This window comes from Dermochelys coriacea, chromosome 11, assembly GCF_009764565.3.
Source record: "Dermochelys coriacea isolate rDerCor1 chromosome 11, rDerCor1.pri.v4, whole genome shotgun sequence".
In the NCBI taxonomy this organism is placed as follows: Eukaryota; Metazoa; Chordata; order Testudines; family Dermochelyidae; genus Dermochelys; species Dermochelys coriacea.
In genome coordinates, this window is record NC_050078.2 from 66228367 (window position 1) to 66249049 (window position 20683).

Genomic DNA, 20683 nt, shown 5'->3' on the forward strand with positions numbered 1-20683 from the left:
CAGGCACCGTGTTGCATTGTGGGGCGAGTAGTCCCTGCCCTCCTGCAAGCCGCGGGCGGCGGAACTACAGGTCCCAGGATCCTCGGGGAGCGGGTTGTGGCGCCTGCGCCTCGCTCAGTACCCGCGGGCGGGGCGGCCATGGCGTCGGGTTGCCGGATCGGCCCGTCCATCCTCAACAGCGACCTGGCGGCGCTGGGCGCCGAGTGCGGCCGCATGCTGGACTCCGGGGCGGACTATCTGCACCTGGACGTGATGGACGGGTAACTGCCGCCGCGCGCGCTGCCGCCTCGGGGCCCCGCTCGAGCCCGAGCCCCTCCCCCTCCCCCTCCCCCCCGCGCCCGGGCTGGGGCGGCGGCCGCTCTGCGCGCGTGGCGCGCTCGCTGCTGAGGGGAGGCTCCGGGGGGCGTTTGCTCAGCGCCTCCTTACGGCGGGGCCGGGCGCTGTTCCCCGGCCGCCTTCGCTGGGCCTGGCTGAGGGTGTGTCGGTGGCCGGCGAAGGGCGGCGCCGCGCGGCCGCGCCCGGCCAGGGGAAGCCCGCGCCGGCCTCAGGGCCCTGGGAGGGTGCGAGGGTCCCCAGAGGTGCAGCTGCAGCCTGGGCCCCAAAGTCGACCTCGCCGTTAAACAGCCCCCCCCCGCCGGGGCCCTGTGAGCCCGAGGCAGCTGACGGGGGCCAGCCGCGGGCGCCTAAGTGCCGTGTAGACGCACCCAGGGCGGCGGCCCCTAGGCGAGAGGGTCGCCGGAAGTGTGCGTGTTTCATAGAAAGGTGCGGCTGGAAGGACTCACCAAGGCCAGCCCCTGTGCTGAGGCAGGAGCCGGGAAGCGGAGACCATCCCTGACAGGTCGTTAGCTACCCTGTTCTTGCTGTCCGGTGATGGGGAGTCCACGACCTCCCTTGGAAGCCTAGTCCAGTCTTGAGCTACCCCTGACAAAGTTTTTCCTGATATCGACCTACATCCCTCTTAATGCAGATTAAGTCAGTTACTACTTGTACTGCTCCAGCAGTTGTGAAGGACAAGTCACCACTGTCCTCTTTAAAACAGCTCTTAACCTAAAAACGGCCGTACTGGGTCAGGCCAAAGGCCCATCTAGTCCAGCGTCCTGTCTTCCCACAATGGCCAGTGCTAGGTGCCGCAGAAGGCATGATCAGAACCGGTAATCATCAAGTGAGCCATCCCAGCGCCCATTCCTAGCAAACAGAGGTTAGGGACACCATCCCGGCCCATCCTGGCTAATAGCCATTGATGGACCTATCCTCCATAAATTTATCTAGCTCTTTGCGAATCCTGTTATAGACTGGCCTTCACAACATCCTCTGGCAGAGAGTTCCACAGGTTGCCTGTGCATTGTGTGAAAAAAATACTTCCTTTTGTTTATTTTTAACCTGCTGCCTGTTAATTTCATTTGGGTGACCCCTTGTTCTTGTGTCATGAAGAGTAAAGAACACTTCCTTATTTACTTTCTCCACACTAGTCATGATTTTATAGACCTCTGTCATATGCTCCCTTAGTCTTCTCTTTTCCAAGCTGAAAAGTCCCAGTCTTATTAATTTCTCCTCATACGCAGTCATTTCATACCCCAAATAATTTTTGTTGCCCTTTTCTGAACCTTTTCCAATTCCAATATATCTTTTTTTGAGATGGGGTGACCACATCTGCACCCAGTATTCAAGATGTGGGTGTACCATGGATTTATATAGAGGCAATAGGATATTTTCTGTCTTATTATCCATCCCTTTCTTCATGATGTCCAACATTCTGTTTGCTTTTTGACTGCTGCTGCACACTGAGTGGATGTTTTCAGAGAACTACCCACAGTGACTCCAAGATCTCATTCTTGAGTGGTAACAGCTAATTTAGACCCCATCATTTTATATGTGTAGTTGGGATTATGTTTTCCAATGTGCATTACTTTGCATTTATCAACAATTAATTTAATCTGCCATCGTCACCCAGTTTTGTGAGGTTCCATTCTAACTCTTCGTAGTCTACTTTGGACTTAATTATCTTGAGTAGTTTTGTATCATCTGCATATTTTGCCCCCTTTTTCCAGATCATTTATGAGTATGTTGAATAGTACTGCTCCCAGTACAGACTGGGGTATGCCACTATTTCTCTCTCACTATTCTGAAAACTGATCATTTATTTCTACCCTTTGTTTCCTATCTTTTAACCAGTTACCAGTCCATGAGAGGATCTTCCCTCTTTTCCCATGACAGCTTACTTCGCTTAAGAACCTCTGGTGAGGGACCTTGTCCAAGGCTTTCTGAAAATTTAAGTACACTCTATCCACTGGATTCCCCTTGTCCACATGCTTGTTGACCTCCTCGAAGACTTCTAGTAGATTGGTGAGGAATGATTTCCTTTTACAAAACCCATATTGACTCTTCCCCAACAAATCATATTAATCTATGTGTCTGATAATTTTGTTCTTTACTATAATTTCAACCAGTTTGTCTGGTACTGAAATCAGGCTTACTGGCCTGTAATTGCTAGGATCCCCTCTGGAACCCTTTTAAAAAATTGGCGTCACATTAGCTATCCTCCAGTCATTTGATACAGAAGGTAATTTAAATGATAGGTTATATACCACAGTTAGTAGTACTGCAGTTTCACATTTGAGTTCCTTCAGATCTCTTGGGTGAATACCATCTGGTCCTGGTGACTTATTACAGTTTAATTTATCAATTTGTTCCAAAACCTACTCCAATGACACCTCAATACATTTCCTCAGATTTGTCATCTCAAAAGAATGGCTCGCGTTTGCGAATCTCCCTCACATCCTCAGCCGTGAAGACTGATGCCAAGAATTTAGTTTCTCTGCAATAGCCTTGTCGCCCTTCAGTGCTTTTTTAGCATCTCGATCATCCAGTGGCCCACTGGTTCATTAGCAGACTTCCTGCTTCTGATGTACTTAAAGCACTTGCTATTAATTTTTGACTCTTTGGCTAGCTGTTCTTCAAAATCTTTTTTGGCCTTCCTAATTACATTTTTACACTTTATTTGCCAGAGTTTATACTCCTTTCTGTTTTCCTCACTAGGATGCCTTTTTGCTTCTGCTTCTTTTACTTTGTTGTTTAGCCATGGTGGCACTTTTTTGGTCCTCTTACTATGTTTTTAAATTTGGGATATACTTTTAAATTGAGCCTCTGTTATGGGGCTTTTAAAAAGTTTCCATGAAGCTTGCAGGGATTTCACTTTTGACATTGTACCTTTTAATTTGTTTAACTAACTTCCTCATTTTTATGTAGTCCTGCTTTCTGAAATTAAATGTTACTGTGGTGGGTTGCTGTGGTGTTTTTCCTGTCACACGGGTGTTAAATTTAATTATAGTATGCTCACTATTACTAAATGATTCAGCTATATTTGAAGACTGTTTTATCAACTCTTTCCCCCCCCCCCCCACCCTCCATGCTTTTCTTTTCTCAAGAATAAACATACACAGTTTTTCAACCTTTGATCATAGGTCAGGATTTCTAAACCTCGTATCTTGTTTGTTACTCTCCTCTGGACTCTGTTCATTTTGTCCACATCTTTCCTAAAGTGTGGTGCCCAGACTGGACAAGAACTTCAGCTGAGGCCTCACCTATGCCAAGTAGAGCAGGACAGTTACCTCCCACCTCTTACATAGGACACTCCTGTCAATACACCCTGAAAGATACTGGCCTTTTTTTTTTTTTTTTTGCAAGTGCATCATCTTATTGGCGTATTCAATTTGTGATCCACTATAACCCCCAAATCCTTTTCAGGAGTGCTACGATCTACCCAGTTATTCCTGTTGCGTAGCTGTGCATTTGATTTTTCCTTCCTAAGTGTATTACTTTGCATTTGTCTTTACTGAATTTCATCTTGTTGATTTCAGATCAATTCTCTAATTTGTCAAGGTTGATTTGAAATCTTATCCTGTCCTCCAAAGTGCTAGCACACCTCCCATCTTGGTGTCATCTGCATATTCTCCGCTCCATTATCCAAGTTATTAAAATATTAAATAGTACTGGGTCCAAGGCTGATGTGTGTGACTCCACTAGATTGACAGCAAACCACTGATAACTACTCTTTCAGTATGGTCTTTCAATCAGATTTGCACCAGATAATAGTTTTGTCCAGATTATATTTCCCTAATTTTGATTATGAGAATGTCATATGGAATTGTGTCAGAAGACTTACTGAAATCAAGACATGTCACATCTCACTTACCATGTATCTACTAAACTAGTAACCTTGTCAAAGAAGGAAATTAAGTTGCTTTGGCATGAGTTGTTCTGGACAAATCTATGCTTGCTATTCCTTATAACCCTATTATTAGGGCCCTACCAAATTCACAGTCCATTTTGGTAAATTTCAGTGATAGGATTTTTAAAATCTGAGGTTTTAGATATTTAAATCTGAAATGTCATGGTTGTAATGGGGGGAGGGTCCTGACCCAAAAGCGAGTTGTGGGGGTTGCAATATTGGCACTGGTATTTCTACACTGGTGCTGCTGCCTTCAGAGATCTTAGCCAGCAGAGCTTCCTGCAGCTGGGGGAGGTTCTCTGAGATGGGTCTGACCTGGCCCCGGGAGTAGCCCATGCTGAGGAAGAGGAAGACCCAGCCTGGCCAGGACTAGCTGCTAGAAATTGGTGCAAGGTAGGAGCCCCTGGGTGGGGCACACTCAGCCTTGTCCCTCCCTGGCCCAGTGCTTGGAGTTAAAGGGGCCTTAGGCTGGCTGGCTGTGTGAGTGGGGTGTGGTGACCATGGCACGCACCTGTAAGGCCAGCCCTGCCCCTACAAAAGTGACAGCCCATCCCCCACATGCCATCCTCACTTCTGCCTTGCTGCTGGCAGGGGTGCTGCCCAGCAGCCGCCACTCTCTGGCCATCCAACTCTGAAGGCAGCACAGAAATAAGAATGGCAATACTGCAAAATCCCCCTACACTAGCCAGATGTCACGAAGGAACAGATTTCAAGGTCCATTATGCATTTTTCATAGCTGTGAATTTGGTAGTGCCCTACCTATTATACTGTAGGTTCTTACATACTGGTTGTTTAATAATTTTTTCCAGTGTCTTTGCAGGTATTGACGTTAGGATGATTGTTTTTTAATTCCCAAGATTCTCTTTGTTCCCTTTTTAAAAGACAGGTGCTATGTTTACCGATCTCCAGTCCTCTTGGACCTTACTTATCCTCCATGAGTTCTCAAAGATAATTAATGGTTCTGAGATTGCTTCAACTAGTTCCTTAAGTACCCTAGAATGAATTTCATCAGGCCCTGCCAACTTGGATATGTCGAGCTTATCTAAATATTCTTTAACCTGTTTTTTCCCCATTTTGGCTTGCATTCCCTCCTTGTTTTTAAGGTTAATTGTATTAAGAATCTGGTGACAATTTTCCTTTTTAGTGAAGACAGAAGGAAAATAGGCATTAAATGTCTCAGCCTTCTTGATGTTGTCTGCTATCAGCTCTCCTCCCCCACTAAGCAGAGGAGACCCGTGCTTTCCTTCATCTTTCTCTTGCTCCCAATATATTGTGGGTGTCAGGACTCCTGTATTAGAACTGGCTGGGTCACTATGGGTAAGCACCTTTCTGTGCCTCAGTTTCCCCACCAGTAAAATGGGGATAGTGATTTTTTCCTTGCAGGGGTGTTGCGTGTTGCCAAATGTTTGTGGAATGCTCTGAGGTATCGAAAGTGCACTATAATGGGAAAGTGTGTAAATAAGATTTAAAGGAAATTAGAGATTAATTCTTCTAATGCTGTACCATTTAAAAAAAAACAAACCTTCCTCATGAGGCTAAAATATCCTATTGACTAGAGGTAGAAGGAAGAAGAGGAAACGTATTTAAAAGTGGAAGCAGCTTCTGAAAAAAGGAACTGAAATGGGAAGCTCAGTCAGTGTGGAGCCAGGTTGAGAGCCGTATCTTATCTTGGGGTGTTATACTGCCACTCATCACCATAGTATCTGAATGCCTTCCAGGAAAAATAGATTGACCATAGAGACGTCCCTAACAAACTTCATGAATTGTCTAGCTGATTTTCCATTCACCATCCTTTTCTTGCTTCAAGAAAAGGGACTGTGTGCAAACTAGAAACCCCATTTAACTTCTTTAGGGGCAAATATATAAAGAGAGCATTATTGAGTAACCGCATTCTCTCATGCACTTTCAGTGGCAATCCCACTGAAAGCCCTGCAGAACCTGTTGTACCAGATTTCTGTCCTTTTAAATTCATCTTGGTTTCTTCCCTAACAACTTATTTGCCACAGAACTTGATTCTGATGTTCTAAAACTAAAAATGTTTGAATGCCAACTTTCTGTACACCACACAGATTATTTTGTATTATGATAATACCTAGAAGCCCGGACTGAGATTGGAAGCTGAACAAACACGTAGCAAGAGACAGTCCATTCTCCAAGGTGCTTATGGCCCAAATAGGCAAGACAGAAAAAGGGTGGGAGGGAAAATGGGCAGAAACATGTGATTGTTTGTTGAGGGTCACATGGTAGGTCAGGGGCAGAGCTGGGAATTAACCCCAGTCTCCTGATCCCCAGCGTGTGCCCCATTTACACTAGAACCTCAGAGTTACGAACTGACCGGTCAACTGCACAGCTCATTTGGAACCCGAATTACGCAATCAGGCAGCAGCAGAGACCAAAAAACCAAACAAACAAATACAGTACAAGTCCTGTGTTAAACATAAACTACTAAAAAAATAAAGGTTTCAGAGTAGCAGCCGTGTTAGTCTGTATTCGCAAAAAGAAAAGGAGTACTTGTGGCACCTTAGAGACTAACAAATTTATTAGAGCATAAGCTTTCGTGAGCTACAGCTCACTTCATCGGATGCATTTGGTGGAAAAAACAGAGGAGAGATTTATATACACACACACAGAGAACATGAAACAATGGGTTTATCATACACACTGTAAGGAGAGTGATCACTTAAGATAAGCCATCACCAACAGCGGGGGGGGGGGGGGGGGGGGGGGGAGGAGGAAAACCTTTCATGGTGACAAGCAGGTAGGCTAATTCCAGCAGTTAACAAGAATATCAGAGGAACAGTGGGGGGTGGGGTGGGAGGGAGAAATACCATGGGGAAATAGTTTTACTTTGTGTAATGACTCATCCATTCCCAGTCTCTATTCAAGCCTAAGTTAATTGTATCCAGTTTGCAAATTAATTCCAATTCAGCAGTCTCTCGTTGGAGTCTGTTTTTGAAGCTTTTTTGTTGAAGTATAGCCACTCTTAGGTCTGTGATCGAGTGACCAGAGAGATTGATTTCTTGTGCCACACACTCTCAAGGAAACTGCGGAACCACCTGATCAACATCCTCTACAGCAAACAGGGAAAGATTAAGAATGAGCTCTCAAAACTGGATACTCTCATAAAGAACCAACCTTCCACACAAACTTCCTCGTGGCTGGACTTTACAAAAACTAGAAAAGCCATTTACAAAACACACTTTGCTTCTCTACAAAAGAAAAAGGACACTAAGCTATCTAAACTACTATATGCCACAAGGGGCCACAACAATGGTTCCCGTAACCCACCCAGCAATATTGTTAATCTATCCAACTATACTCTTAGCCCAGCGGAAGAATCTGTCCTATCTCGGGGCCTCTCCTTTTGCCCCTCCACCCCCACGAACATGATACAGTTCTGTGGTGACCTAGAATCCTATTTTCGACGTCTCAGACTCAAGGAATATTTCCAACACACCTCTGACCAACATATTAACCCACAGAGACCTTCCTGCCAACACTACAAAAAGAAGGATTCTGGGTGGACTCCTCCTGAAGGTCGAAACAGCAGCCTGGATTTCTACATAGACTGCTTCCGCCGACGTGCACGAGCTGAAATTGTGGAAAAGCAGCATCGCTTACCCCATAACCTCAGCCATGCAGAACACAGTGCCATCCACAGCCTCAGAAACAACTCTGACATCATAATCAAAAAGGCTGACAAAGGAGGTGCTGTCGTCATCATGAATAGGTCAGAGTATGAACAAGAGGCTACTAGGCAGCTCTCCAACACCACTTTCTACAAGCCATTACCCTCTGATCCCACTGAGAGTTACCAAAAGAAACTACAGCATTTGCTCAAGAAACTCCCTGAAAAAGCACAAGAACAAATCCGCACAGACACACCCCTGGAGCCAGGACCTGGGGTATTCTATCTGCTACCCAAGATCCATAAACCTGGAAATCCTGGACGCCCCATCATCTCAGGCATTGGCACCCTGACAGCAGGATTGTCTGGCTATGTAGACTCCCTCCTCAGGCCCTTCGTTACCAGCACTCCCAGCTATCTTCGAGACACCACCGATTTCCTGAGGAAACTACAGTCCATTGGTGATCTTCCTAAAAACACCATCCTAGCCACTATGGATGTAGAAGCCCTCTACACCAACATTCCACACAAAGATGGACTACAAGCCGTCAGGAACAGTATCCCCGATACTGTCACGGCTAACCTGGTGGCAGAACTTTGTGACTTTGTCCTGACCCATAACTATTTCACATTTGGTGACAATGTATACCTTCAAATCAGCGGCACTGCGATGGGTACCCGCATGGCCCCACAGTATGCCAACATTTTTATGGCTGACTTAGAACAACGCTTCCTCAGCTCTCGTTCCCTAATGCCCCTACTCTACTTGCGCTACATTGATGACATCTTCATCATCTGGACCCATGGAAAAGAAGCTCTTGAGGAATTCCACCATGATTTCAACAATTTCCATCCCACCATCAACCTCAGCCTGGACCAGTCCACACAAGAGATCCACTTCCTGGACACTACGGTGCTAATAAGCGATGGTCACATAAACACCACCCTATATCGGAAACCTACTGACCGCTATTCCTACCTACATGCCTCTAGCTTTCATCCAGATCATACCACTCGATCCATTGTCTACAGCCAAGCGCTACGATATAACCGCATTTGCTCCAACCCCTCAGACAGAGACAAACACCTACAAGATCTCTATCATGCATTCCTACAACTACAGTACCCACCTGCTGAAGTGAAGAAACAGATTGACAGAGCCAGAAGAGTACCCAGAAGTCACCTACTACAGGACAGGCCCAACAAAGAAAACAACAGAACGCCACTAGCCATCACCTTCAGCCCCCAACTAAAACCCCTCCAACGCATCATCAAGGATCTACAACCTATCCTGAAGGACGAGCCATCGCTCTCTCAGATCTTGGGAGACAGACCAGTCCTTGCTTACAGACAGCCCCCCAATCTGAAGCAAATACTCACCAGCAACCACACACCACACAACAGAACCACTAACCCAGGAACCTATCCTTGCAACAAAGCCCGTTGCCAACTCTGTCCACATATCTATTCAGGGGATACCATCATAGGGCCTAATCACATCAGCCACACTATCAGAGGCTCGTTCACCTGCGCATCTACCAATGTGATATATGCCATCATGTGCCAGCAATGCCCCTCTGCCATGTACATTGGCCAAACTGGACAGTCTCTACGTAAAAGAATGAATGGACACAAATCAGACGTCAAGAATTATAACATTCAAAAACCAGTTGGAGAACACTTCAATCTCTCTGGTCACTCGATCACAGACCTAGGAGTGGCTATACTTCAACAAAAAAGCTTCAAAAACAGACTCCAAGGAGAGACTGCTGAATTGGAATTAATTTGCAAACTGGATACAATTAACTTAGGCTTGAATAGAGACTGGGAATGGATGAGTCATTACACAAAGTAAAACTATTTCCCCATGGTATTTCTCCCTCCCACCCCACCCCCCACTGTTCCTCTGATATTCTTGTTAACTGCTGGAATTAGCCTACCTGCTTGTCACCATGAAAGGTTTTCCTCCTTCCCCCCCCCCCCCCCCCCTGCTGTTGGTGATGGCTTATCTTAAGTGATCACTCTCCTTACAGTGTGTATGATAAACCCATTGTTTCATGTTCTCTGTGTGTGTGTATATAAATCTCTCCTCTGTTTTTTCCACCAAATGCATCCGATGAAGTGAGCTGTAGCTCACGAAAGCTTATGCTCTAATAAATTTGTTAGTCTCTAAGGTGCCACAAGTACTCCTTTTCTTTTTTTAAAAAAATAAAGGGAAAGTTTAAAAAAGATGCGACAAGGTAAGGAAACTGTTTCTGTGCTTGTTTCATTTAAATCAAGATGGTTAAAAGCAGCATTTTTCTTCTGCCTAGTAAAGTTTCAAAGCTGTATTAAATCAATGTTCAGCTGTAAACTTTTGAAAGAACAACCATAACGTTTTGTTCAGTTACGAGTCTCCATTCCCGAGATGTTTGTAACTCTGAGGTTCTATTTTATTAACGACACTGCTTCTTGAACATAGTCTATAAAGATTTGTTTTCATATTTCCCATAAATGTAGGTCAATATAGAATTCCTTACTTTAGTCACCATACAGTAAAACAATGTCAAGCCTAATAAGAACCTCATCTTTTTTTTTTTTTCCCCACAAATAATGAAAAATAAAGTGCTTTTTTCTAATTGGTAGGCACTTTGTTCCGAACATCACATTTGGACACCCTGTAGTAGAGAGCCTTCGAAAGCAGCTGGGTCAGGATCCTTTCTTCGGTAAGGACTTCATTTTTCCAAACTCTTGAGTACATGTTGTTATATTGACAGAGGAAACCACAAAACATTGTGGGTTTGAATCCTCACCTGTGGCATGTAAGCTCAGGCCCCAACTCAGTGGGGTAACCTCAAAACTGTTTTGCTGCTCCCTAATCCTGGGGCTGGTTTTGTGCTGTCTTAGTTTAGAATAGCCTTACAGTGGGGGCCATGATGGTGGCAGGAATCATTGGACTGTGGTTACAACCCATCCCCCTACATGTGGAGAAAGTTGAGGAGGGTTGGTGTAGAGCCAGCTATGTCAGATGAGGATTTTCCCAGCTTTCCAATCCCTTTCTAGAACTCAGTAGCACAAAGGAGCCATGTCCAGGGCCTCATGTTTGGTGATAACTAAATATTTATAGCCAAGCAAAATGTTGTAAAAATGTGGTTTCCTTTTTAGCTAAACTGAGGGAGGGGAGACTGTATTATGTGAGCTACTGTTTTTTTTTTTGTTTTTTAGTACTTTAAAGAAACACACTCCCATGTGACATGTCACTATAATGTGATCAATGTGCTATTAAGTTTGAGTAGTAATTATTACTAAACATATTTAATAATACCAATGCTGAGCATGGATTTATATTCTGAATCTGTTTTGTATAAATTAATATGCACTCATTTGAACGGTTTATGCTGTTGCTACTCTTTTTGAGCTCTGAGCGCATGCTTTGAATGGACATTTTCTGTAATGACTCCAAAGCAGCTGTTATATGAATTACAGCTAGTACACATACTGGTATATTTTGGTGCAGTGATGCATGCCAACTGTATCTTGCTTACTCATGCTTTTGTTCTTTGTTCTGGGGTGTGATTCTTTTCAGATATGCACATGATGGTTGCCAAGCCAGAGCAGTGGGTGAAACCAATGGCTGTAGCAGGTGCAAACCAGTACACTTTTCACCTAGAGGCTACAGACAATCCAGGGGCACTGATTAAAGACATTCGGGAAAATGGGATGAAGGTGAGGAGTTGGTGTGGCAAGAGTCGTGTGCAGTAGCTGCCTCCCTCTGGCATTGAAAGATCTGGGCAATAATGTTCTTGAGAACTAATGGAATGAAAGCAATTTATATTTTAACAGAAGTACTAGAGACAAAGTGGAATCTTGCTTTAATGCAGTGGTCCCCAGAGTGTGGGGTACACCCCACTAGGGGACAGGGAGGAAGGGCCACCTAGCTCTGCTCCAGGCCAAACCCCAGCTTTGACTCCTGCTCCCAGCTGCAGCCCCATACCCTGGGGGCCATGGGCTGGTTACATTATGGGTGGGGTGCAACATAAAATTTGTGGATCAGTCAATACCTTTTTGCCTTAATTGATCCTACATAATATTCCAAATACTATTCACAATATTTAATCAGTAATTTTTTTAAGCTTGTAGTAGCTAGTATCAAGGCAGTGCTAACACAGGTGCAAGGTCTCTGTTGTCCTACAGATGCACTTTCATTTATCTTTTCCTTCTTCCGTAGGTAGGCTTGGCCATCAAACCTGGAACTGTAGTTGAATATTTAGCACCATGGGCCAATCAGATAGACATGGCTTTGGTGATGACAGTGGAACCTGGATTTGGAGGGCAGAAGTTCATGGAAGACATGATGCCAAAGGTAGATACTGATTGTGTTTTATTAAATGGAACTAGTCTGTTTCTACTCCCTGTGCCTTGAGAACTGGGAAGGGAGATGACATTAACAAAAAATCCTTAACCAGTTAAATGTTAAAAATTATATAGACCTGGGGAGTATCTGAGTGTAAAGCTAAGTGCTTAACTTTTCTGGGTTTTTTGTATGGGCTCTTTAGATTCAGTGGCTGAGGACACAATTTCCTTCCTTGGATATTGAAGTAGATGGTGGTGTAGGGCCAGACACCATCCATAAATGTGCAGAGGTAAGATTTAAAAACTGAACAGCACAGTGAGGACTCTCCTTTTATGACATTTCTTTTAATTCTGTGCATGAGATAATCTCTCTGCTGGGTCTTTCATTTTGGCCATTTGCTTTGTTTTCAGATAGTCTAAAGACTTTCACCCTCTGCTCAGGATAGAACCAGAATTAACATAGGCTACAGTGCAGCAGGAAAGCTGTTTGGGGAAATAATACCCTTTTCTCACTAGAGTAATTTTTTTGACGTACAGAACCTGTGCTGCTCAAGTCTATGCATGCTGCAACTGGACAATAGTTACCTAATACATAATTTACACTAGTTAGAGTGTACTGGGATTATGGGGTGGTGGTCCATATTACACAGCTGGCTGTTTAACCTTCTTCCAGGCAGGAGCAAACATGATTGTGTCTGGCAGTGCTATTATGAAAAGTGAAGATCCTAGATCTGTCATCAACCTCCTGAGGAATGTGTGTTCAGAAGCTGCTCAGAAACGCTCCCTGGACCGATGAGACCGCCAACTCATGCCAAGGCAGCTGGGGTGTGAACGGGTTCTAGTCCAATATGGAGACATTGCTCCTGAACCAGGACTGCAGCACTGAAGAATTGTTCCTTCACTGCAAGAAGCTGTTTTGCCAGGGCTGGAAACACAATCGGCCAGTGCTATCCCTTAAATTGCCTGGAGACTTATTTTATAGCAGATAACAGGGATTGGATTGAAACAAAATTCAGTCAGTTTTTGCTTGAAAGGTATGGAAGACTTAAGAGTCTGCTCTGTGCATTCCTACAAAACTGTTTCAATGTTTGAAATAAAACACTCTTCTTAAAGTGATAAGTCATCTTACGACTTGCTAAACTCATCCATTAGCTGTTCAGTAGCATGTGTACTCCAGGATGAACCCATCTACCCCAAGAAAGAGCATCTTTCCAGAAATAAGTTCACTAACTTAGACAGGTATGTACACCCCAATAAAGTTATGGTACAATATTTCATTCTCACAGCAGTAGGAAATAAAAGTTCCACAATAAGCTTTTAGCATAGTTTTTCAAAGGGGGGAGTGCGGAAGCTAAGTCTCTTGGAAAGTTTTCACTAGCTAGTCGTAAGGATACCGCCTATGAAAACTACAACAAATCTAATAACTGTACCTTCAGATCATTTAACTTGGCCTAATCAACAGCTAAAGATAGGTGTTACTCATTGAAGAATAGTGGTTTTGTCACCAGCAGTAGAATAGTAAGTTGCCTGCTATTGTGGGTCAACAACATTTTAATTATTGCAGAATGAGCTGTCATAGGGTATTGTCTCACATTTGTACAAAAGCACATAGGGATCCTAAGTTTAGGTCTTGTGCATTCTAGCGCTTCCAATAGGTAAATGTAGTATCCTTCAGGCAATCCATGGGTGGAAGACCAAGCAGCTGCTGCCTGTGTATAAAATGTAATAACCAGCATACATCACTTACAGAAAGACCTACTCCAGGAGAGAGGAAGTAAGATAATTTGGATCCACATGGTGAATCTGCTTCAGCTGTTCAGTTTCTAAGCAGTGATGTTAGTCAAGAGAGAGAGGTAGGACTGGTTCAAGAATTCCTCTAGCTAGTCTCTCTGAAAAATCAAAGCCCCACGTTAGTGCTGCAGAAAGGAAGTGATTAGAGGGAACATTTTTGCACACTTCTTTCTAGTACCCCAGTTCAACAGAGATGATCTACCCTGATATAACACACATTCAGATATGACGTGGTAAAGCAGCGCTCTGGGGGGCAGGACTGCACTTTCCAGCGGATCAGCGTGTCTGGCTCCCATACACTGCTCTGAGCGGCATGTTAAGGGTGCAGGGTCTTGAGGGTGTTGGATAGGGGTCAGGGGATGGAGTAGGGTTGGATGGGCCGGGGGTTCTGAGGGATCAGTCAGGGGGTGGGAAGTGACTATTAATAACAAATGCTTGACGCCAAAGCAAGTTCAATACAATGCAGTGTCACCTATAATTCGATAAGATTTTTTGGCTCCCGAGGACCACATTATATCGGGGTAGAGGTGTACTACAGGTGTGAGGGCAGTGGTGAAGGCTGCTAGTGTAAACATAGCCACTCTAGCTCCCTCAGTAAAAGCAGATGTGAGGATGCTGCAACAAAGGCTTTTGGCATGGACTACACAAAAAAGGGGCTCAGACAATGCTGTTAGTAAGCCAACTAGAGTTTAAATAGAATTGGGTCAGGGATAACTGTCCATATGGAATCATTTGCTCAAACTTGCTGTGCACCACTTTTGCAAATATAACTCTCATATAGTTGTCATAACACATTCACACAGTACCCCCAAAACTACCCTGGAGAGAATGTTTAACTGCAGGCATTCGCTTGTTGCCATTTAACAGCCTTTCAGTTACAAAATACTATGCTCTGTCCCCAGGAGAATTGAATCCTTTGTCAGGTCCTAGATTAGAGCAGTTTGGGGTTCCCGCCTTTTTTGTCAAAGGCCTTGAGCACGTGTAAAATGCCAGCCTAAGGCTGTACTTCAGGGGAGGAGAACATACATGCAAGAAAACCGCCTCGCCTCACCTCTCCAGCAGAGTGAGTGGCTAATTGTTCCTACTGGAGCACCCCACTATGTAAGTGTGACCTCTTCACTTCCACAGCCTCTTGTTACAGCTAAGGTTAAGGGAAAGGCTATTAGTCACCATGGCGATTACTACTTGCACATATGCTTGATTAAATTCTTCTGTTACTCCTTAAGAATTGCCCATTTCCTCACTATTAGCAAACAAATGACAATTTTCTGTCCCAGCGTGTTTTCCTGCACTTAAAAATAAGTGATGTATACATGCTTATGCAGAGAAAACAGCAGCTACACGTCATCCATAAAAGTACATATTAAACATGGAGACACCCAGTCTGATCAGGCATCCCAATGGAAAAAGCATTTCCACATTAAAACTAACCACACAGAATCTACATCACCCAGTCATGGGTCAATGAATCGAGAACTTTGACTCAAACTTTCATGCCTAAATCAAATTTCCAGACATTCTGCACATCAGTCTCATACATTCAACCTACCAGACCCCCAGTGAGGAATACAGTTACTTGTACTTTTCTATAACTTCAGTCTCATGATTCTTTAGCTAGATGAATTCATGATGTAAATACATTTTTAACAATAAAAGTGCAGGGATATCACTGGGACTAAAATGAGGGCCAGTTGAGAATTATTTGTCTCAAAGTGCCAATGGCGAGCCAATAAAGCCATCTAAACTTTCGTGCCAAAGGAGCCTTTTGTGCATTACTGGACTGGAGGTCTAAGAGGTAACTGATATTCTGTAACAAGGGAAGGGTCCAGGGTGCCCACATTGTCAATGGAGGAAAAATATATAAGATTCCAGATGTCCAGTTCAATCCTTACTTGGATGTGGGGTCCTCCAAAGGACAGTACTGTAAGCAAGCTAGCATGCACCCAAATAGGGCAAGACACTATCAGAAAATATGCTCTGCTCACCACATCTGAGGACTTTCTGCCCTTCCCATGCTTTGATGAAGTTCATGGATCTGAAGGAGGATGTGAAACCTCTTGCAACAGGGCCAGGGGAAGGAGATATGGAGACCTGAAAAAATGCCTTTTGATCCAAAATGGTAAACAAAGCACAAATACACTGAAACAAGTCACTGATCCAACAGTGCCTGACTGCATAATGCTCAGTACTTCACCACTGCACAGGGGGAATGGGAAGGGAGAAGAGGAATGACCTGTTTTAGCCTCAAAAAGTTGAGGAAATTTTTGGAAGTTTAAGGGAGGTATGAGGAAAAAATCTTGAGTAAGGGGCTTCATGGGTTTTTATAAATGCAGCCCTGGGGCTGAGCTGTGCGTATTGCAGTTCTCAGCCTGCTCTGAAATAGAGAGCTAATTGTTTCAGTGGTTTCAAAATTCATGTGACAATACACAAACTATAGGTGAGGGAAAGGCAGGAAACTGATGGAGGCCATTTCCATGAGAGAGAAAGGCTGCATCTATTATCCCAATAAGTTTTTATTATTAATAATTGAAGACATCACAGCAGCTCTGTACAGCAGATATGAAGAAAGAGGGTGGGGCTGAGGCTTGTGTAGGTGCTAGACTAAGACAGTTCAGTTTCTAACTGTCCAGACTTCCTGTATGGCTTTGGGCAAGTCACTTTCTCTCTCTGTAAAATGGGGATCGTAATCCCACTCTGTCTTGGCTCTAGATTATAAAATGTTTGGGGCAAGGCTCGTCTCTTCCAATGTGTTTGTACACATCCTAGCATAATAGGGCCCCAATCTCAGCGGGAGCTTCTAGGGGCTACTGTAATACAAGTAAATAGTAGCATCCCCTAGCCCCAAGAGTTTCCAGAGTCAGAGATGACACCAGGGAGGAGGTTTATACCAATAAGATGAGTTTGCTGGAGAGCTTGGGGAGTAGTAGAGGGAGATTTGAAGGAGAGGTTATGTGGTGTGTAGGCTAGACGGGGGGGGAGGGGGGGAGTGGCCATTCCAGGCACTGGGGCAGTGGGAGAAAGCACATTGGGAAGACATACAGGGATTGGAAGGATTACAGAATGCAGAGCTGGTGAAGAGAAACGATAAACTATATTCTATTCTTGCCTTATGTCGTGGAGTTCAATGGATGGAGGTGGTCTTAGAATCTGCACCCAGGCAAATTATTTTGCTGCCCAAAATCTGTTTTTTATCAGATGAGATGTGGACTTTAAGAGCAAAGTTTCTGATGGAAAAAAAATGCCTTAAATATTTGCATAGGGAGAAATTATAAAAGGAAAGTTCTCCATTTTGCATCAAGTTTTTCAGTTTCTTTCTTGCCCGTCTCATCTTTGCCAGGGTGGTTTCATTATTTTAGCCTGTTCACATAATGGGTAGGGCAGAGAGCATCTCAATAGGGACAAAGAAGTTGTGTACAATCTCCATTTGCATCGGCCCTGTAGCTAGCAAGATTAACAAATAACATCTTTATTGAGCAGTATTAACATCCTCTTCTAAAGGAAACTGCCAGGAACTACTTGGTTAGTAGCCCTACTCGAAAGTTTACTTCATTTTTAAAATATTCTCTTAACATTAACAGAGAACACTCTCTTTTTCCTTCAGGATCCTGGATGATTCAGACTTCATTACTAAGTCAGTGTTCCTCACCTATAGTTCTCCTGGGTCCTGCATGCAGGGAGTTCACATGACTGATGCCCAGATCCCAGGATTACTCCTCACACTGCCAAACAGATCAGACAAGAGCAGGAGGCACTGAACAACCTATAAAGTTGTATGATGGGAGCTAGCACGATCTGAGCTGCTCATATCTTCACTTTGAAGGAGCAGGGGAATGGAGAAGAAAGGAGCCTCACCTCAGACTGCTCTCCAACTCACATTCCCAGCAGCAGCCAGAAGACGAGGGAGAGAGAAATGAGAAATACCCCATTCCACTCAGAAACTAGGAAGAAGGGATAATAGATGGGGAAACCACAGTCTCACAGCCAGTTATCCAATGCATCATCATCATGTACTAATGCAACATTAACAAATGCAACAGCAAGGCTTTGTACCATTACTACTTTGTGACTCCCACAAAGCCATTAAAAGATCATACAGGTCTTCAGCTCTTAAAAGTACATACCACTAATTTGATTTTACAGACCTGTGAAGGGAATCTAAATACTTCTATTGCTAATCAAATTCAGACTATACACATTGTATGGAAATAACTTTTAATTAAAAAAACCTAGCATTGAAGATTATTGTATCAGACACTGAGGCAAAATTTGAGTTTAATTTGCTGGACAAACCAGTGTTAAAAAAAGATTTAAAATAAATCAGAATGTGCAATAAACTACAATGTAGCATAGGATGTAGTGTTGAAACTTGACTGAACTTTTTTCTGAGGTCCAGCGTATATTTCCAGTTAATCTGACAGGAAAAAAAATTTAAGTTTGACACTAACAAACGGGTCATCTGTCAGTATTGGATATTACAAGCTGAAGAAAAATGTTGTACAAGAACAGAGACTCCTATATAGTTGCCTTCAACTGTTGTACACAGAAAAACTTCCTGCTGACAGTGGTTTATACATACGTTCTACTGGTGTCAAATTATTGTTCTGCTACAAGAATACTGCTATATAATCAATTCTTGTATGCGTCATCTTCTATTAGCATCATTTGAGGATGCAGATAAATTCTGATTACTGTAATTCAGAACGTATGAGTTTAAACAATTTGCTTTTATTTTCTGAGAGAGTGAAATGGCTGGAAATTTAAAAATCAATCCGTGTTTAGAAACATTGTGAAAGGTTTTTTTAAGCCCTTCTGATGTCCTTATTAACAATGTTTTCCTTTCTGGTTAGTCACTCTGATTTTGCATACTTGCAAGATATCGCTTAGAAACCGTAACAAACTATACTTGTTGGTAAGATACTACAGCACACAATTATAAGCAGCATTAGCTACTGCAGGTCTAGGAGTTAGGTCTCCAAATATCTGGTGATCCAAAATGAAATTCAGAGCTGTATCTTCATTTAATTCACTCTTCGTTTCCTCACCACTCCAAGGCTTCTCTGCTCCCCATGTGACTGAAATAGGAAACTGTCTACTTTTTGTATAGTAGAGAAATCAACTACGGAAATATAGTGATATATTTGTGTGTTAGTGTTTGAGGATTTCTGCATGAAACTAACAATAGAGTTGAATGAGTGGCTCATTTTAAGCCAAACATAAGGCTTCTGAAAGTGTCATTTAAAAACTACTGGTACTTAAATATTCAAGGGATTTCAGACATGCATTTTAAACAAGGCAGGTATTTGTGACATGCTCATGCCACCAAAGAAAACAATTGTATTTCAAATTACGCCCCCTTCCTCACTGTCTTTTCAAGAAGTTTTTCTGTGTTTTGAAGTTGTTTGTTTAAAGGACTAAAGTGTGCTCTGCTGTCCCAGAATCCATCAGAACCATGAACACATTTGAAAGAAAAAAAGGAAGAATATTAAAGAATGTGGCAATATGACAACAGAAAGCAGTAAACCTTGCCAGCTATTTAGGTGTGCCCACTTTCAACATGGGGAATACTAGACTTCCAGCTCGAAATAATTAGTTTCTCTTGTGGTTCAGGAAGAAGAAAGTGTTGAGTTTGGGATTTTATCCTGCCTGTTACAAAGCAAGAAAGAAAATATATTATAGGCTGCTAATGTACAGTATTTGAATTGTGCTGTTATTTCTTGTGTGAAGAACAGAGATTTTACCTTGTACTTGTCTCCACCTTACTCAGCTTTCTTAATGAACCACCATTATTCCCCCTGTCACCTGTGTTTTCTTGTGCTGCAGGGTCCCAGGAAAACGCTTTTGCAGTCTTCCAGCTCTTCTGTGGATTGGTTTCTTGCTGGATGGCCATTGTTTGGCAATGTGATGGGAGTGCATGAAGTGCACAGGGAGTCACTGTGGAAAGCTGCACTTGAACTTTCAGTCTGATTTGTTATTTGGTCTTGGCACCGTAAGGTTTCTATGTCTTCATCCTTTAACGGAAAAACCCGAAGTTCCCACAGCTCAGACTGAAAGGAGTCAAAGGGGGGATGGGGGGGGGAAGAGGGGTCCTGGTTAGCTATGTGCAGAATGATTCTGTTATCAAGTAACAAATGAGTCTTGTTCTTTACATTGCTTGCAGGGTTCTTCAGATACAAGGAAGAATACCATTCTGATGGGTACCAGTTTTCAATGTAGCTTGGCTTAATACAGCACAACTTCATTTTGTATGGAATCTTTTAAGCAAGTTGTATCCCAACATTGTTTCCAAGGTTAAACAGTGCAGTTACAACGTAAGGGGCGAGGAACGTAAAAAGGAATTCTCTATTTTCTACTGTTAAGAACATCAATTACCATCACAATCAGTACTATTTGGAACCCATGTTGGCATCCTCTGAAAAAAAAGCTACTGAATGTATCAATAGAGCGCCTGCTACTCTCTCATCTCTGAGGCTGACATTTTGACCCAGTAGTGAAAGTTTTGCCTGTGCTGTTCCTATGCTGTTAACAAATCGAGGACTTCATTTGGAAGTGATCTTAATCTGGTAATTTGCAGAAGCTCTAAACGCAATCCAAAAATTAGAGATGAGAACACTTACATTTGCAATTTTAGAGCCTGATCCAAGACTCACTGAAGTCAGGGAAACTCTGGGCATTGGATCAGGCCCTTACTTACAAAAAACCACCAT

General features: G+C 43.3%; 2 protein-coding genes across 6 annotated transcripts in view; one reads left to right on the forward strand and one right to left on the reverse strand.

Annotated features, from left to right (window-relative positions):
* Positions 1–49: 49 nt before the first annotated feature.
* RPE (ribulose-5-phosphate-3-epimerase) lies at positions 50–13273 on the forward strand. Its single transcript, XM_038422683.2, has 6 exons — positions 50–260; positions 10482–10561; positions 11422–11561; positions 12064–12198; positions 12392–12478; positions 12862–13273. Exons 1-6 carry the CDS (start codon positions 139–141, stop codon positions 12982–12984), a joined length of 687 nt encoding a protein of 228 aa, XP_038278611.1. The 5' UTR covers positions 50–138; the 3' UTR covers positions 12985–13273.
* KANSL1L (KAT8 regulatory NSL complex subunit 1 like) overlaps positions 10444–20683 on the reverse strand; it is a 104664-nt gene continuing 94424 nt past the window's right edge. For 4 of the 5 annotated variants that reach the window (XR_006278109.1, XR_005295741.2, XR_006278108.1 and 1 more), the window contains exons 15-16: positions 19718–20023; positions 10444–19622 (exon numbers count right to left, since the gene is read on the reverse strand). Coding sequence is in view for 1 of the 5 variants with exons in the window: in XM_043505690.1 (XP_043361625.1) it covers positions 19775–20023 (249 nt within the window). In the remaining 4 variants the exon portion in view is untranslated. Of the gene's footprint in view, positions 20024–20683 lie in introns of all 5 variants that reach the window. The other variant, XM_043505690.1, reaches the window with a different exon arrangement.

What these genes read in the sequence shown, in the direction of transcription:
- RPE (XM_038422683.2), top strand. Translation starts at nt 139, where the DNA reads ATGGCGTCGGGTTGCCGGATCGGCCCGTCCATCCTCAACAGCGACCTG. An exon ending in TGGAAGACATGATGCCAAAG is followed by an intron (nt 12,199 to 12,391) that starts GTAGATACTGAT and finishes TGGGCTCTTTAG; the next exon opens with ATTCAGTGGCTGAGGACACA. An exon ending in CCATCCATAAATGTGCAGAG is followed by an intron (nt 12,479 to 12,861) that starts GTAAGATTTAAA and finishes ACCTTCTTCCAG; the next exon opens with GCAGGAGCAAACATGATTGT.